This window comes from Lontra canadensis, unplaced genomic scaffold, assembly GCF_010015895.1.
Source record: "Lontra canadensis isolate GAN:19392208 unplaced genomic scaffold, GSC_riverotter_1.0 scaffold99, whole genome shotgun sequence".
Taxonomy (NCBI): Eukaryota; Metazoa; Chordata; class Mammalia; order Carnivora; family Mustelidae; genus Lontra; species Lontra canadensis.
In genome coordinates, this window is record NW_022631093.1 from 7,172,122 (window position 1) to 7,190,270 (window position 18,149).

Here is an 18,149-nt window from a genome sequence, read left to right on the forward strand (position 1 = left end):
GCTGGGCCCTGAGCTCAGAATAATCCACAGCATAAATACAGTTCAAATTTATTACAGAGGACATTATAGTCCCAGCATATTACCTCCTACTGGAGGTAATATAATATTGAGCATATTACCTCCTACTGAATACACATGACAGCCCTGAAACCCTCCAAGAATACAGCAAGAATGATTCTCTTTACCTTATCTAAACAAGTGAAGTTGAAAAGAACCATTTTGTTGAAGATAACAGAGGGGGGAGAAAAATAACATCAAAAATATTTATTACAACACACCAGCTTGAAGTGAGTTTATTCTTGTCTATATAGTCACAAAACATAACACTCCTGAATGTCCATGAGGTTATCTATTAATCCTGCCTCCTTGATTTGCTTTAGTAAGAGTATAGCTAACTCCATAGGCTCTTTTGCCATCCAATAGTTCCCTAAAAAGTAAGATTCTTTTTGTCTCTTCTTTGATTCAACTCTAGTAGGCTCCTTTCTATTTGAAAGCTTCTAGGAAAAGTCCTTAAAATGATGTTTTAGAAGACTGTCCCCACAAAGCAAGAACAAATGTACAGCTTCACTCTGTTCAAATCTTACCTCTGACAGCATAGTCTTGTTCCGTAAATCCAAGAATGATGAGATCCTGTCTATCAAGTGCCCTGACCTCCCTAGGGTACACCTTGCCCCTACTGCCTGCAGAGGGTGGAATGGCACACTTTTCTCCTTTCCGTGCCTCTCTAAGGAATCTCTCACTCCCAGCATCATTGAAACTTTGTTCCTGTAAGCCTTGCCTGTGCTAAAGTGCTGTTAACGGGATGTTTTTTAGAGGGGAAGAGGTCTGGGAAGAAGGCCAAGATCTGAAGCCACTCTCTGAACAGAAGGGAAATAGAAGTGCTTCTAACTGGCAAAAGACAATTTCTGTTGCCAGGATTCTTCTGTCAGTCTACACCAAAGGTGATTCTATAAACTGTCCCCAAGGAGCTATTTCCATCTGTATAAACAAAAAAACCAAGATCCTTGGAAGAACAGACTTGGCCATTCCTTACACGGAGGTAAGGCTTAACATGGCTCTAGTGATGTGCTGGCTTGAAAGCAGCCAACTATGGTGTGACTGAAGACAGGTTGAGTGGAGAAACTCTGCGTGTGGGAGTGTTGTTAGCAGACAGTGAGGCAGGGAGGAAAAAGGGAGCAGGCATCTCAGTAGAAGGAGTCTCGCCTTGGTTCCGAAGTTGTAGGATTTGCCGGAGCAAGGCCTTCCCTTCTTCCCGGGTCTGAAACAAAGTCAGGCAACTGTTTCAAAATATGTCCAAAGCTATTCTCAAAAACAAGTTCTAAAATGCTGATATCGAAGTTTCACGGGTTAAGGTAGCCTTTCCACTTCTCACCCATCTTCCATCCTCAGGTCACAATAAAGATCCCAAGTCTGAGCCTAAAATCCAAACCCTTTAGTAAAGAACTGCTACTCACATCATTGAATGCACAACACTTTTGGGCACAAGTTGAAGCTTCATCCCACAGCTTGCACTTAAAATAGTACTGGGCCAAATAGCGGAAAGCAGTGCTTTCCTCCAGGTGCTCCACTATTTCCTAGACAGGGAAAGCAGGAGTGACTGAGGTGGTCAGGATGAGATCAGCAACCCAATTCTGATGCTCATGACACATACCCCACAGGAATAGATATCTTGGATATATTTGATGTAACACTGGGCAGCTTGTTCAGACTCAGTCAACTGTTCATGAAGCCTACAAAATAAATTGGTCTGTAAGTACAAATCGGATCTCAAAGCAAGCTAGTGATAAAAGTAAAAACACATGATATACCATATCAGAGAAGCCAACAGAAATAACAACAGCATTTCACTCCTTTCACTCACTTTGCCAGTTTCACCAGAGCCATTTTCTCCACATCTCCCACGGCATAAGCTCTCCAATAACACTGTCAAAAAAAATAATAATAATAAACTGGTCACTTTGACCAATGTCCCATGTGCCATGGCCTACCACATAAAGGCCCAAGTCTTATAAGCCACCCAGAAGTGTGGACTTGCAGAATGCAAAGCATTTTTACTAGACTGATAGGCATACTGATAATGTCAGTTCTGCTTTGCTTTTTAGCCTATGACCATAAATACTTAAGACTTTCATATGTAGATAGATCAGCATGAAGGACAATTAGAGCAGAGAGCCCAACCGTTCATCCAAACTGCTAATTTCTGCTCCAATTCTGCAGAACCCAATTACAGGTACCTTTTTGGCTTCCACTAGTTGATTGAGTTTCTCATAACATTCTCCTAAAGCAACCAGCATACGAGAATCATTGGGCCTAAGAAAAAAGAACAGGCAGTCTGAGCAAAGGCTTTAAAAAAAATCTAAAGTCCTTCCTTAAGGAAACACCATCACCGACCACTATTTCAAATCTATACAGTGACTGATCTTTAATCCAATACTACATATAATTGTATTATTTTGTGTTCACAATTAAACTATTAACCCATTAGAATACATTACATAAAAACGATCAAAAAGCATACGGCACGTTTAAACCCAGGTCTCTAAGAGTCAAAACCATTCATTCACTGTGATTCTTCAGTACCTATCAAAAGGTAAAGGAAAGTATGAGCCCTTCTCATAACAAACACATCATTCACCAGACTTACCGAAGTTGATGGGCCCGTCTATAATAATAAAGGCAATAAAATGGCATCTTAAGGATTTCATAGGTCTGTCCAAGCCCATACCAGGCTCTGTAGTCCCGTTTATTGACCTCAATGGCATGTCTACAAAATGGAGGAGAGAGACTGGTTAGAGGGCAGAATCAAGGTTAGCGACTTACAGGCTCAAGAGAGGCTCCTAACATCACAGTAATCCCCTCCACCTCCCCCCTCAACTAGAAACTCACCTATAAGCCTGAATAGCAGCAGATGTGTTCTTCATTTCCATGTACTCATGCCCCATCAGTGTCCAGGCCCCAAGATACCGAGGATTCAATTTCAGGGCTCTCTGGAAATATAAGGCTGCTTTCTCATGCTGAGAACGCAAACTATAATAATTGCCTGATTGAAAAATAAAAAAATATATATATGAATAACTAGACAGGTAAAAATATAAGTTCACTAAAACAGCATTCCACAGAGCAGACATGAAACTATAACCCATTCCCCCAAAGTGTTTGCAGAAAAGCCAATTTATACAAAGGGAACATCATCATTACTTTGGGAAATATACTGCATCTATCATACATTCTGGTTTAAAAAAAAAAAAATTCCCTAACACTTAAAACTTTTTCTTCAGTTTATTTCATCTGAATATAGCATTTATCCACATTTTCTTTTTCTCTTTTTTCCTCCAGTTATTTATTTATTTATTTATTTATTTATTTTTAATTATTATTATTTTTTTAAAGATTTTATTTATTTATTTGACAGAGATCACAAGTAGGCAGAGAGGCGGGGTGGGGGGAGGGCGCGCAGGAAGCAGGCTCCCTCCTGAGCAGAGAGCCCAATGTGGGGCTCGAATCCAGGACCCTGAGACCATGATCTTGGCCAAAGGCAGAGGATTAACCCACTGAGCCACCCAGACGCCCCTTCCTCCATTTTTTAAATTTAAAATTCAATTAGCCAACATATACATCATTAGTTTTTGACATAAGGTTCAATGCTTCTTTTTTTTTTTTTTTAAAGATTTTATTTATTTATTTGACACAGAGAGATTGATCGATCACTAGTAGGCAGGCTGGGGGACCGGGGAAGCAGGCTCCCTGCGGAGCAGAGAACTTGATATAGGGCTTGACTCCAGGACCCTGAGATCATGACCTGAGCCAAAGGCAGAGGCTTAACCCACTGACTCACCCAGGCACCCCATGTTCAATGATTCTTTGGTTAGGTATAACACCTAGTGCTCATCACATCACATGCCCTCCTTAATTATCCACATTTTCTTAACAAAGGGTAGAAAGGGACACCTGGATGGCTCAGTCGGTTAGATTAAGTGTCTGCCTTCCACTCAGGTCAGGATCGCAGAGTCCTGGGATCCTGCCCCGCATCAGGCTCCTTGCCCAGCGGGGAGCCTGCTTCTCCCTCTGCTTGCCACTCCCCCTGCTTGTGTGCTCTCTCTCTCTGACAAATAAATAAATAAAATCTTTAAACAAAAAACAATGAAAAAAAGTAGGAAATGTCTGTAGTATGTTTTAGCTTGGTAGTTTTCCAACTACATTCCTAGGTTTCTAAAGAGGTCCTCAAAGGATAAAAAGGCAGAGCTCTGAGCTCCTCTCTTCCACAAGAATCAAAGCAGGTCTACTAGCATTGGTCCTGAAGAGAACAAGTGAAAGCTTTTGGCATTTTTTGAAAGATTTTATTTGCAGAAAGGGTATAGAAGCCATCTGTCTTATGTCAATTGGTTAATGGATAAACAAAATGTATATCTCTAAACAATGGAATACTAGTCGACATTAAAAAGGAAAGAACTGGGGCACCTGGGTGGCTCAGTGGGTTACGCCTCTGCCTCAGGCTCAGGTCATGGTCTCAGGGTCCTGAGATGGAGACCCGCATCGGGCTCTCTGCTGAGCGGGGAGCCTGTTTCTCTCTGCCTGTTTCTCTCTCTGCCTGCCTCTCTGCCTACTTGTGATCTCTCTCTCTGTGAAATAAATAAATACGATCTTTAAAAAGGAAAGAACTACTGATACATGTTACAACATGGGTAACTTTGGAAACAGCTAAGTAAAAGAAGCTTATAAGCTTTTTTACACAATAAGACTAAATATTCCAAGATTCCATTTACATGAAAATTTCAAGAAAAGGCAAAATATAGAGTGAGAAGGCAAATCTGTGGCTTCTGGGGAATGCAAGGGGGACTGACTGCAAACACATTCAAGGAACTTCCAAGAGTGCCAGAGTATTCTAAACTGGATTTATGGCTATGGTTACACAACTGTACAAATTTATAAAAATTCACTGAATTGTAACCTTAAAGTTGGTAAATTTTATGGTTTTAAATTATACCTCAATGAAGCTGGGTTTTTTTCAATAAAGCTATTTTTAGGAAAGAATAATTACAAGGTACACATTTCTAGTTATAAAGTAAGTAAGTCACAGTCTACAAAGTACAGCATAGGGAATACAGTCAATAATACTGTAATAACTTGGTATGGTGACTGTGCTTATTATAGTGAGTGTTCAGTAGTATACAGAATTGTCGGGGCACCTGGGTGGCTCAGTGGGTTAAAGCCTCTGCCTTCGGCTCAGGTCATGATCCCAGGGTCCTGGGATCGAGCCCCGAATCGGGCTCTCTGCTCAGCAGGAAGCCTGCTTTCCTTCCTCTCTCTCTGCCTGCCTCTCTGCCTACTTGCGATCTCTGTCAAATAAATAAACAAAATCTTAAAAAGAAAAAAATACAGAATTATCAAATCTTTGTTGTATACCTGAAACTAACGTAACATTATACTTAATAATAATTTAAAAACCCCACAAATCCTATTTCTGTTGTAGCTATGAAACAAAATGTTTCTAACAGTACAAATGAAAAAATAACCTAAATAGTCATTAGCCAGGGAGTAGGAAAAGGGAAGGAATGAAAGCTCTATGTATCAACATGGCCAAAATACTGATTTCTAGGCCAAAATACTGATTTCGCACCCAGAAAAAGGGATATAGCCCTATATAAGCCCTAGGTGCTAAAGGAGTGAGGATGACAGAGACATTAAATAAGTCAGAACAAGCCAAGTTTTGAGCAATGACCAAGTAAATGAGATCTGGTTTTTTTGTTTTGTTTTGTTTTATCTTATTTGGAAGAGCCAAAGTATAATGAAGGTTACAACATGCTGGGCAACCTACATTGTTATAAGTGCTTTCTAGGCATTAATTTATCTAATCCTCATGACAATTACCTGAGAGAAGGATCTACTGTTTATGCCTTTATTGAGGAAACTACAGCATAGACAGGTTAAGCCCAAGGTCACTCAGCTAGTTACTAGTAGAACCAAGATTTAAACTGAGTAGCCTGATTCCAGAGTCCAAACTTAACTACACTGTTCTATAATATATGCTATTATATATATTTAAGTGATGCCTCTCAGAGATTGGGACTCCAGAAAAGACACAGAGGGAAAAAATCAATTGGTATCATGACCTAAGAGGAAAAGCAAGGACTAAACAAACAGGAGATCCCTGCCACCACTCTATTCATAAGAGAGTTCATTCTTTTGGGTCCTCAGTTTCTTTTCTTCTCTCCATTCTTCTTTCTCCTTTTTAATTCCTCTGAACTGGTTACAATGTGAAAGCTGAAGTATATTTTTTAGCCATGAACTAATAATCCTTATTTTTTATTTTTAAGGTAGGTGGGCTGAATTCAACAAACATTTATTTACCATGTCAGGCACTGTGCTGGCCATTTACAGATATGCTGAGAAAAAAACAGTTCATTAAGGAGTTCACCTCAAGGGGCACCTAGGTGGGCTCAGTTGGCTAAGCGTCTGCCCTCACCTCGTGTCACGATCCCTGGGCCTGGGATCGAGCCCCACTCCCCAACTCAGGCTCCCTGCTTAGTGGGGAGTCCACTTCTCCCTCCCTCCTCCTAAGCCCCCCCACCCCCCACCTTGTGCTTTCTCTTGCTATCTCTCTCTCTCTCAAATAAATAAAATCTTTAAAAAATTCACCTCAAATGATTATTAAAAAAACAAAAAACTCCTAAATCATTACTCTTCAGATATATGTCTTCTTTTATTTTAATTGGCTCTAGGTCAAGAGGTGAAAAAAAGGATTGTTCCTTATCTCCCCAACCTCTGTTTTCTTTCTTCACATACAGGGCATTGTTGCCCATCTGGTTACCCAGTTGCCAAATCCTGTTTCTTCTATTTCCTAAATATCTTCTAAGTCTAATAGCCTCTCTCCATCCTTCCTGCCAATACCTCAGTGTAGGCTCTCATCATTATCCCTAGACTAGATTATTGCAAAAATCTCCTAGCTGGTCTCCCCGATTCTAGTCTTGCCCTTTTCCTAATTCTTCCAGCACACTGACTACAGTCATCATTTGAAAATGAAAATCTGAGAACTTTCATCACTCTCTGATTAAAAATTCTTCAGAAGACTCCTACCACTTTCAAAATAAGATCCAAATGTTCAGCAAGGCATAAAAGACTCATCAAGATCTGGCCCCTCTTTGAACATTTCCACCTCCCACACCATGCTTCCAGACAAGGAGCTCCTTCATGCCCAACGCCTGTTTCATACTTCAGTGCCTCTGCAGTGCAATGCCCTTCCCAAGTCAATCCTTTTCCTTCCTTACTGAACTCTTTTACTTCTGCCCAGCCTTCAAGCACCATCTTCTCAAGAAGACTTCCCTAATCATACGCTAAATTAGGTATCTTTTGTATGAACTCTCTCAGTATCTTTAGTTTACCTCAATCCTAACACTCAACCCATTGCATTATAGTTATTTTCTTATTAGTATTCCTCAATAGGCAATTAGGATAGGTACTACAATACAAAGTACAGTGCCTGGCACTCAGAAGATGCTCAAAAGGTGTTTTCTGAATAAAAGAGAGTTCTACCCTCATAAAAGACTTTATCTTTTCTTCATAATGCTGATACTGAAAAGATCACTTACTCCCCCTCTCACATTCCAATAGTTCCTGTTACATTTTTATTTTTAAGATTTTATTTATTTGACAGAGAGACACACAGCGAGAGAGGGAACACAAGCAGTAGGGGTGGGAGAGGGAGAAGCAGACTCCCTGCCAAGCAGTGAGCCCAATGTGGGGCTCGATCCCAGGACTCCAGAATCATGACCTGAGCTGGAGGCAGCAACTTAAAGACTGAGCCACCCAGGCACCCCCTATTACATTTTTTTAATGCTTTTTTCTCATACTGAAATACAACTTCCTCAAGAGCTAGAAATAGTGAATTGATGGACTGAAATTCTATTGGTTTAAGAACTTCCTGACCTAGAAAGATACAAATATATGATCTCAACGCAGTGTCATCGCACACCCAGCAACAGACATCTCCCTTTTGTTTCTAGGGAACCGAGGCTTTCAATCACAACCAAGCTTACTTTCATCCAAAAGTGGCTACTGATGTGTGATGTCAACTGATGATCAGGTCATACTAGTGTGGTGGAGTACATAGGGACATGGTTCTCAACCACAGATGAGTCTAACCCCAAGATTTGACAGTTATCTGCATATATTTTTGGTTGTCACAACTGGGGGAAGAGGTTTGGTAGCATCTAGTGGGTAGTCTGCTTCTCCCTTTCCCTCTGCCCCTCCCCTTGCTTGTGCTCTCTCTCAAATAAATAAACAAATAAATGTCTTTTAAAGAGGGGGGCTTCTTGATGGTTTCATCCCTTGTAGTCGTATTTATTCTAGAAGCCACCTCTATTCAGGTGCAATCGCAAACAAAGTCTTTAGCCAAGTATGTAACAGCCTTCCTGGTAAAAGGAGCCTCAAAGCTCACTACGGGACAGTCCCTGACTGTAATGACTTCACATCAGTTCCAGAATGTCTTAGAAACCAAAAGCCACCAAGGGATGTTGGGAAACTGACCTTTTTCTTTTTTAAGATTTTATTTATTTATCAGAGAGCAAGAGTGCACAATCAGGGACAGCTGCAGGCAGAGCTGGCAGAGGGAGAAGTAGGCTCCCTGCTGAGCAAGGAGCCTGATGCAGGATTCGATCCCTCAACACTGGGATCATGACCTGAGCCGAAGGCAGATGCTTAACGGACTGAGCCACCCAGGCATCCCATGGGAAACTGACTTATTAAACACCAGGCAATGCTTATAGATATGCCTGAAATAATTCTTAAAACCTGTCAAACTTTCAACCCAGCTACCCTTATGCATGGACCTGACCATCATAACCTCTATAGAGCATAACTGTTCAGAGGTCATTGATCTTGCTTATTCTAGTCAACCAGATTTAAAAGATTCCCCTAGGGGCGCCTGGGTGGCTCAGTGGTTTAAAGCCTCTGCCTTCAGCTCAGGTCATGGAGCCGGGGTCCCGGGAATGGCCCTGCATCGGGCTCTCCGCTCAGCGGGGAGCATGCTTCCCCCTCCCCCTCTACCTGCCTCTCTACCTACTTGTGATCTCTGTCTGTCAAATAAATAAATAAAATCTTTAAAAAAAAAAAAAAACAAAAGATTCACCTATCAAAAATGCAGATGACAGTTGGTTTACCAATGGCAGCTGTTTCATGAAAAAGGGGTAAAAAAAAGCTGGGTATGCTATAGTCAGTCTAATTCAGACTGCTGAGGCCAAAGCCCTATCAGCAAACACGTCTGCCCCAAAGCAGAATTTGTAGCCCCCACCTGTGCTTTGCAATTGGCAAAAGCCTTAAAAATATTTATACTGACTCCAAATATGCCATCCTAGTCCTATATGTCCATGGTGCAATTTAAAGAAAGGGGGATTATTATCAAGCCCTAAGTCCCCCATCAAATGGGCCTGAAATTCACACAAATTCAAAGGATGACCCTCCAAAACCAAATAGCCCTTAATATCCTGACTGCAATTCAAGAAGGCCCAGTATTAGATGGCCGGCTCCTGGCTGGGACTCAATGGCTACATGACTCTAACTTGTGGCCACTGCTCCCCCAGGCTGGATAGGCCGAGGTACTCTGGGTTTTGCCTGGATGCATGGACGCATTATTAAAACCATTACCAACCCAGCTAACCTTCCAAATTTAAAACAATGGTGGATATGTCCTGTGTCTTGTTGGTATGACACAACATCCATCTTTGTTTCCTCTTTAAGACTGGAGGATGTTGTTTGACACAAAGAAGCTCTTAATAAGTACATGGTCAAATCCCTAAATGACACTCAAAATAACATTTCTCCATTAAATACTAAAGTAATAAAAATGTGTAAGGCAGCTTTACAAAATAGAATGACATTAGGTGCTTTAACTCTTGCACAAGGCAGAACCTGTGCTATCATAAGAACAGAATGCTGTGTATTTATTTCAAATTATCACAAAAATATTTCTGGGTTTTTAACTGACATGAATACTCAAAATGGTGCTTTAAATGATCTCTTTCCTTTAAACTCCTGGATTGGAGGAAAATTATGGTCAATTATTAAGGATCTCTTTATTAGACTTCTTTATAGCCATACTCCTCTTAATGCATTGTCTTTTTCAGTATCTCTCTGCTTGGTGCCAAGACTCTACACCTACAATGAATTCACATCAACAGATGACCCCTTCCACTCAAGAAAGTTCATATATGTTAACTGTGTTGGATTCAGCTGTCTCCCCTTTCATAACTCCCCTATGTGTTCCCCAACTGAACAATGTTGACCCTAGGTAGGGGCATCGCTACACCCCTACTCAGCAGGAAGAAGTTACAAAAGATGAGATCTTCCACCTTCAACAACCTTGAGATTTAAGAGTCAAAATTGTTCAGGGGGGAAATGATGAGAGGGCAGAAGGCAACCTGAAGACAATGCATAAGCTGACAGCCTACAACCTCCCCCAAACCCCCATTCCAGAGTGGGACATGTGTGATTTTCTCGGAATCTCCCAGCTATCTTAAAGTTAATACCTTGCTAGAGGGGAAAACAATCTTAACTTGAAAATGACAAGGACTTCAGTATTTTATAGGTCAGTCCTCTTTAGCATATGAAAGTTCTTTTGAAACCTCCCTTTTCCTTCCCCCAACTCCAAATATATAATCCCCACTCCTCAAGACCCCAGCACAGCAGTTCTTTCTGCCCACAGATCCTGTACCCCGATCTTTAATAAAACTGCCATTTTAGGGCTCAGTCATTAAGTATCTGCCTTCAGCTCAAGTCATGATATCAGGGTCCTGGGATCAGGTCTCAGGGAGCCTGCTTCTCCCTCTTCCACTCCCCCTGCTTGTGTTCCCTCTCTTGCTGTACCTCTCGCTTTCAAATAAATAAATAAAATCTAAAACAAAACAAAACAATACCATTTTGCACATACACACACATACATCCACACCCACAAGATGGTTCCCGAAACTATTTTTATATCAACAAACAGTGGCCACAACTTACACAAAAGAAAATGTCTGCATAAAAATGATGGCACATCTATGTAATACCAAATAGCCATCAAAATAACATAAATCTAGATAAAACGATGGAGAAGATAAATGGTTAAAAAAAAAGAGGAAGTTACAAATCAGTGTTTATAATGACACAGTTTTGCAAGCAAATTATACACACACATGTACCCACACTCTCATTTTTAGTATTCACACAGAAAAATATTCTGGAGTCATGTTCACCAATCTTGGAGGTGGGATTATACCCAGTTTTTAAATTCTACAGTCTATGATTTTGTTATCCTTGATACTTTTATACCATTATTCTTACATTTGTATTACTTATAAGGAAAACAAATCTTAAAAGAAAAAAAGTAGAAAAAAAGTAGTCTCTTACCAATTACACAGCATGTTTCTACACGATATTTATCTATCTCACAGAGGTTGTGAGCCAGGTAACTCAACTCAGATTTCATGCTCTGGAAGAAAAAAGAAAGAGAATCTAAGCAAGAGTGAGGAACTCTGTGAACTATATTTCTCATGGCTAACACAACCCAGTGACAATCCAATCCTGGAGATTAAAGCACAAAAGAACTTGAACAAGACTAAGCAAAGGAAGCAGCTCACCCTGACATAAAGAAGGTTGGAGAATGTGTCCATATTTTCAATCCTATAAGGGTCTTGTTTCCTTAGCTCATTAAAAATAGATAGGGCTTTGTCAATATCTGTATAAAGAAGATAAGAAAGTTTAGAAAACAATACAGTGCTACCTTCAGGATTTGATGGTATTTCATTGTCCTTATTCACTCACCTCTGATATTGTGATAGGCAACTGCAATTTGGGAAACAATATATGAGCTCTTAGAGAAGCCCACATCAATGAGATTCTGATACTTTTGCAGGGCCTCCTCTATCAACTGCAACTCTGTGTATATATGAGCCAGAAAAAACTCTTTCATCCAGGTGTCTGGCAAAGACAGGAACTTCAGCTGCCAGCAGGAGAGAGAGGGACACACTTAATATACTTTGACCTCTCTCCCAAATGAACATCAAGGAACTATCTTTATTGTCTAAAGAAATTTATCACCAAAACTTTATGAGAACACCTAACAATGAACACAAGGCAATTCAATTAAGTGAGCAGGACTCACAAGCACAATAGGAAGGAATGACCTAGTTGAGGAAGACTTCAAAGAAAAGATAGGATTTCAGGTGAGTCTTAGAGGATGGTTGGAATTTGAAAAGAAAAAAGAGAGAGGAAGAGAAAAAAAGAACATTCTAAGCAGGGCAACAACATAAACACAGGCAAAACAATCCTGATGAGTGTACATAAATAGGATGAGGAAACTAGCTTAATTTAAGGGGAAACTATGTGCTCAAAAGTAGTGAAAAAATAAGACTGAACTGGTAGGGCAGGTACTATGGTACAATAGCAAGTGGGATGCAATAGGAGACACTACAATTTTGGGCAAGAGAATGACATGATGACATGGGTGTTTTAAGAGTAAGTTTGAAAATAGTATACACGATAGCTTGGGAATGGGAGTATATAAATGGAAAAGCTAGACAGAAAAGTAGCTATTAATTATAAGTAATCCAAATCTATGTTGAAAACCAAGATAGCGAAGAAAACCAAAAGAAAGAGATGTATATAAGAAGAAAACCATGGCGAGGTCTGGCAAATGACTAGACGTAAGAAGAGTAAGAGAAAGAGAACAAATATGACCGTGCAGCATCAAGACTGGGTGTCTTGAGAAACAGTGATGCTATCAAGAGAGTCTCTCAAGCTGGGAGGAAGAATGAGAATTTGTCAGGCAAGATCAGAAACTTGGTTTTGCATATTTTGAGTTCAGAGATAAAACAAACTTTCAATAAAAGTCTATCAGGCAGTTAGAGAAACTGAATAGGAATAAACCAAGATAAGATTTCAGACACAGATTTAGCAACACATATCATTATTGGGGGAAATCAACCAGCCTTTGGCTCTTCAAAGCCAACAAAATGAAGTGTATTATCAATTCCATTAACTACTGAAGAATGGCAAAACAAACTCTATAGACAATGTCCTCTAACAATGACTAATAAAAGGATTGCTGTTTATAAAGCAGTTTCCATATACATTATTTCATTAACAAATCTATAAATCTTTATGGAGTCCTAGGACAACCCAGAAGAGACCTTAAAAATGTTTTTAATATAATCCTTGATGTCAGAGAAACCTTTCCTATTCTATTTCTGGAATAAGGAAACAAAGTATACTAACATTTAGTTTATACAACAAGTTACAGTAAAACTCGAATGTGGAAACATGAAATAAAGAGAAGATACTCTAATATAACTACACATAAATACAACAGCAACTACCAGCCAAAAGCCAGACATTAGACTTTCAAATGAAGACTGAAATTCCAACAGTGAAAGAGTAATTAGAGAAGCAGCAAAGACCTAGCTACAAGCAAAGGTTTAGCAAACCTCTCTCCTCCCATCCCATTACAGAATTACGTAAGACTTGGAGCAGAAGTTCATTCATATAAATTTCTCAATTTACCATCTCTTTGTCTGTAATCAAGTTACAGAGTTCTAGCCAGGCTCCCCAATGCAAAGGCAAAACATGAGTAGCCTCCACAAACACGTCAATGGCCTCTTTCACCAGGTCCAGTTTTCGAAGCACCACACCGTATCTAGGAAGGCAAGAAACAATTACAGAAGAAGTTAATGTTTCATAACACCTCCCCTCTACTCAGGAGAAAATGTTATAGAAAAATCCAAATTACTCTGACACTTACAAATAAAGGCCAAATCCATCAAGTTCACGAGCCTGGTGTTTTTTGCTGAGCTCCACTCTCAATTCTCTAAGTGCCTCATTTTTTACTTGTCCTTTCTCCAGCGGACCTAGGAAACAAAATCTCACATCTAAGGAAAGATTGCCAATGTTCATTTCATAGACCTATGAAATGTGAATTTGGTTGATGCCAAAGTTACAACTGGAACTTATACCAGTTATGTAAGAATGCTGAGAAGTGGCCAACATCTTATACAATCCATTTACTTTGTTCTAGAAATTAAAACTGATAACTGGTCTGCAGTCATATGTTGTTAGATCCACAGAGGTTGTTTGTTGTTGTTGTTTTAAGATGTATTTATTTATTTTAGACAGAGAGAGATAGTGTAAGTGGGGGGGGGGTGAGGGGAGAGAGACAGACAGACAGAGAGAATCTCAAGTAAACTCCCAACTAAGCATGGATCTTCTAGTGGAGATCAACCTCAGGACCCTGAGATCATGATTCAAGCCAAAATCAAGAGTCAGACACCCAACTGACTGAGCCACCCAGGTGCCCCAGGCCGGCAGAGGGTTTTAAAAATTTGAAAGTTATCAATCTTTAAAAATCACAAGCCACAACTAAAAATCAGAATTTTTAGCTTCAGGTTCCAAAGAACAGTGTAGGGCCAAGGGAAGAAAGCCTTGATAATACTAGGCCCACATTTCCTTAAGATAGTCCTCAGGGCGCCTGGGTGGCTCAGTGGGTTAAGCCGCTGCCTTTGGCTCAGGTCATGATCTCAGGGTCCTGGGATCGAGTCCCACATCGGGCTCTCTGCTCAGCAGGGGAGCCTGCTTCTCCCTCTCTCTCTCTGCCTGCTTCTCTGCCTACTTGTGATCTCTGTCTGTCAAATAAATAAATAAAATCTTAAAAAAAAAAAAAAAAAGATAGTCCTCAGCCGGAGGTATGTAACAAGCAGGAAGTTGTGCTCCCCAATTTGTAACAGTCCTCCTAGGTCCACTTCACACATTTATTTATATTACCTGCCTGGCTCATGTAGGCATTTAAGTGTGCAACCCCTGTTTTAGTCCAAAAGATAAGGGAAAGAAATTCATACCTAGGCTATCAACTGTTTCATCGTCCTTCTTCTTTTCTCCAGACTGTAAGAGAAAATCAATAAAAAGATCTTATCTCAGTTTATTTTGAAACTCATTCTAAAACTAGCAACCTGACTCCAGATAAAGGGCCCAAGTCCAACCAAATGGCAAATACTACCAGCCACTACTCTTATTTTTTACTTTTTAGAGATTTATTTATTTTAGAGAGAGGGGGAAGAGCAGAGGAAGAGTCCTAAGCAGATGCTGAGTGCAGAGCCCAACATGGATCCTACAACCACGAGATCAAACCAGAATGGAAACCAAGAATCAGAGACTCAACTGGGTCACCGCAGCACCCCACACTCACTACTTTTAAATAATTCAAGGGCTCCCAAAGGTTAAATCTGAAATAATCCGAGCACCAAACTAATTAGGTAAAGTACTAAATAACAAACAATTACAAATATATGAATCTTTGATATTAAATAAATAAATGGAGAAGAAGGGGAGGAAAAGCTCATGTATAGTATAGAATGCCAAGTGGCAAGTAGTAAAGGTAGAGAGAACACTGGTGTGGAAAATCATCACTTTGCAACATCACATTAAAGAATACTTCAGGCAAGGGGCACCTGTGTGGCTCAATGGGTTAAGCCTCTGCCTTCAGCTCGGGTCATGATCTCGGGTCCTGGGATCAAGCCCCGCATCAGGCTCTCTGTTCAGCGGGGAGCCTGCTTCCCTCCCTCTCTCTGCCTGCCTCTGTGCCTACTTGTGATCTCTTTCTCTGTCAAATAAATTTAAAAAATCTTAAAAAGAAAAAAAAAGAATACTTCAGGCAAGAATCAACAATGACTATTTAGGTTATTGACATTTTATGGCTATCACAAAAAATAATAAATATCCCTATTCATATATCCTTGTGCATATATTGAAGTATTTCTATTTGACAAGTTTCTTAAAAGTAGAATTGTCTGGTCACAGTATTTCATATGGACATAATCTGCCAAAATTGATTTCTAAAACCTCTTTATGAACTTTTACTACCAAAATAGGGAGTCTACTGCCTCACACCTTTGTCAATAATGAGTATTATCATGGCACCTGGCTGGCTCAGTCAGAAGAGCACATGACTTATGATCTTGGGCTCATGAGTTAAAAATAAAACTTAAAAAAATATATTGTCAATTTTTTACAAAGATTTTATTTTTTTAAGTAAGCTCTACACCCAAAGCTCTATACCCATGAGCTCAAACTCATGACCCTGAGAGATCAAAAAGTCACATACTCGACAAAATAGCCAGCCAAGCGCCCTATGGATTGTTTTAATATTTTCTTTTAATACTGTCATTTTTTAACTTTTTTTTTTTTTAAAGATTTCATTTATTTATTTGACACACAGAGATCACAAGTAGGCAGAGATGCAGGCAGAGAGAGAGGAGGAAACAGGCTCCCCACAGAGCAGAGAGCCCGATGCGGGGCTCGATCCCAGGACCCTGGGATCATGACCTGAGCCGAAGGCAGCGGCTTTAACCCACTGAGCCACTCAGGCACCCCTTAACTTATTTTTTTATACTCTCTTTATTACTGTTAAGTATAAAGTACATTTAACAAGTAGACTACTGCTAAACTATTTAAAAGATTAAAGTTTTCCCCCTTGGTGTTAAATATGGATGTTTCACTGAAGGCAGAATGACATCTTAAAATGGTCCTCACCAGATATCTGGAATACATGTATAGAAAATAGGCTTTTTTGCTATTGCAGCCATGCAGGAAATGTGCTGCGCGATCATACTCTTTAACATCAAAGTAGGCTTTGGCTAGGGTGTAAGCATCCATATCCTGGGCATCCTCCTAGAAGAGAGACAAGTTTATGGAAGTTTAAGTAAGTTTATGTAAGACAATAAAAATTAAAATTCAAGAAGCATATCCATTAACAAAAAAAGAAGTATACTCATTAATTTCAAGATGTAAGAAGTATTTTGTTCCTCTCCAAAACCTAGCATACATATATATTTATTTACATATACATATATGTATAAATTATTTTTGTATATTATTTTATTGAAAACTAAGGTTATGGAAATTTTTTAAAAATTTTATTTATTTATTTGACAGAGAGGAGACAGACAGAGAACGAGCAGGGGGAGGGGCAGAGGGAGAGCAAGAAGGAGGCTCCCCAATGAGCAGAGCGCTCGATGTAGGGCTCTATCCCAGGACCCTGAGATCATGACCTGAGCTGAAGGCAGACATTTAACTGACTGAGCCACCCAGGTGCCCCTAAGGTTATGGAACTTTTTTCAAAATAACAAGTTGGGGAAAAAAATAAAAATTTAAAAAACTAAACTAATACACTCAGAAACGTGTACTGTTTCTTTAAATGTAGTGGGAGTTGCATAGACTTTAGTGTTAGGGACCTGGATTCAAATTGCGATTCCTTAAATTACTGGTTTCATGACATTAATAGGGAAGTTACTTAGTTTCTCTGAGAATTCCTTTCTTTTTTATTTTATTTTTTTAATTTATTTGACAGAGATGCAGGACTAGATCCCAGGACCCTGGGATCATGACCTGAGCCGAAGGCAGACGCTTAACGACTGAGCCACCCAGGCGCCCCTGAGAATTCCTTTCTTTATCAATAAAATGGAGCAAGTAGTAGAGATTTGAGGAGGAAATAGTGGAAACATCATGGAAAATGTCTAGCATTAATATCTGTTATTTGCCTCTTCTAGTCTTTCAAATATGTACAAAAATGTAATATAGTGGGATGCCTGGGTGGCTCAGTTGGTTAACTGTCTGCCTTGGACTCAGGTCATGATCTCAGGGTCCTGGGATCGAGTCCCGCATCAGGCTCCTTGTTCAGCAGGGAGTTTGCTTCTCCCTTTGCCTGTCTCTCCCCACTACTGGTGCTCTCTCTCGCTCTGTGACAAATAAATGAATAATGTCTTTTAAAAAAATGCAATATACTGTGCAATTACTTATGTTTTTTATACTTCAAAAAGTTTTGACATGTTAGCATTGCAAAAGGCACAGAACACAGACATAATTCTGTATGTAAATAAAAGAGATGATGCATATTTAAGTTAAAAAAGCATACAATCCTCACAAATTCTAGGGGTAAGTTGATTAAAACTTTAATAACTTCATTCTCCCTATCCCTCTTGCTGCAAATATTATCAGAACAAAACTGGAACCAAAACATATTCAGTGTTTCCTTCATTGGAACAAGTTCTAAATATATCCATTCAGCTTAGGAGTCTAGTGGCCTTTTTTTTTTTTTTTTAATTTTTTAAGTTTTTTTTATTTATTTGACA

General features: G+C 39.6%; 1 protein-coding gene across 1 annotated transcript in view; it reads right to left on the reverse strand.

The window, feature by feature from the left end:
• Window positions 1–249: 249 nt before the first annotated feature.
• The window catches only part of CDC23 (cell division cycle 23), a 19,360-nt gene continuing 1,460 nt past the window's right edge, over window positions 250–18,149 (reverse strand). Inside the window, exons 3-16 of the mRNA XM_032837620.1 lie at window positions 16,552–16,689; window positions 14,862–14,904; window positions 13,772–13,877; window positions 13,534–13,666; window positions 11,797–11,974; window positions 11,613–11,710; window positions 11,383–11,464; window positions 2,887–3,040; window positions 2,645–2,764; window positions 2,235–2,310; window positions 1,862–1,923; window positions 1,652–1,730; window positions 1,455–1,574; window positions 250–1,258 (exon numbers count right to left, since the gene is read on the reverse strand). Of these exons, the coding sequence (XP_032693511.1) occupies window positions 1,088–1,258; window positions 1,455–1,574; window positions 1,652–1,730; window positions 1,862–1,923; window positions 2,235–2,310; window positions 2,645–2,764; window positions 2,887–3,040; window positions 11,383–11,464; window positions 11,613–11,710; window positions 11,797–11,974; window positions 13,534–13,666; window positions 13,772–13,877; window positions 14,862–14,904; window positions 16,552–16,689 (1,560 nt within the window). The 3' untranslated portion in view covers window positions 250–1,087. The remainder of the gene's footprint in view (window positions 1,259–1,454; window positions 1,575–1,651; window positions 1,731–1,861; window positions 1,924–2,234; window positions 2,311–2,644; window positions 2,765–2,886; window positions 3,041–11,382; window positions 11,465–11,612; window positions 11,711–11,796; window positions 11,975–13,533; window positions 13,667–13,771; window positions 13,878–14,861; window positions 14,905–16,551; window positions 16,690–18,149) is intronic.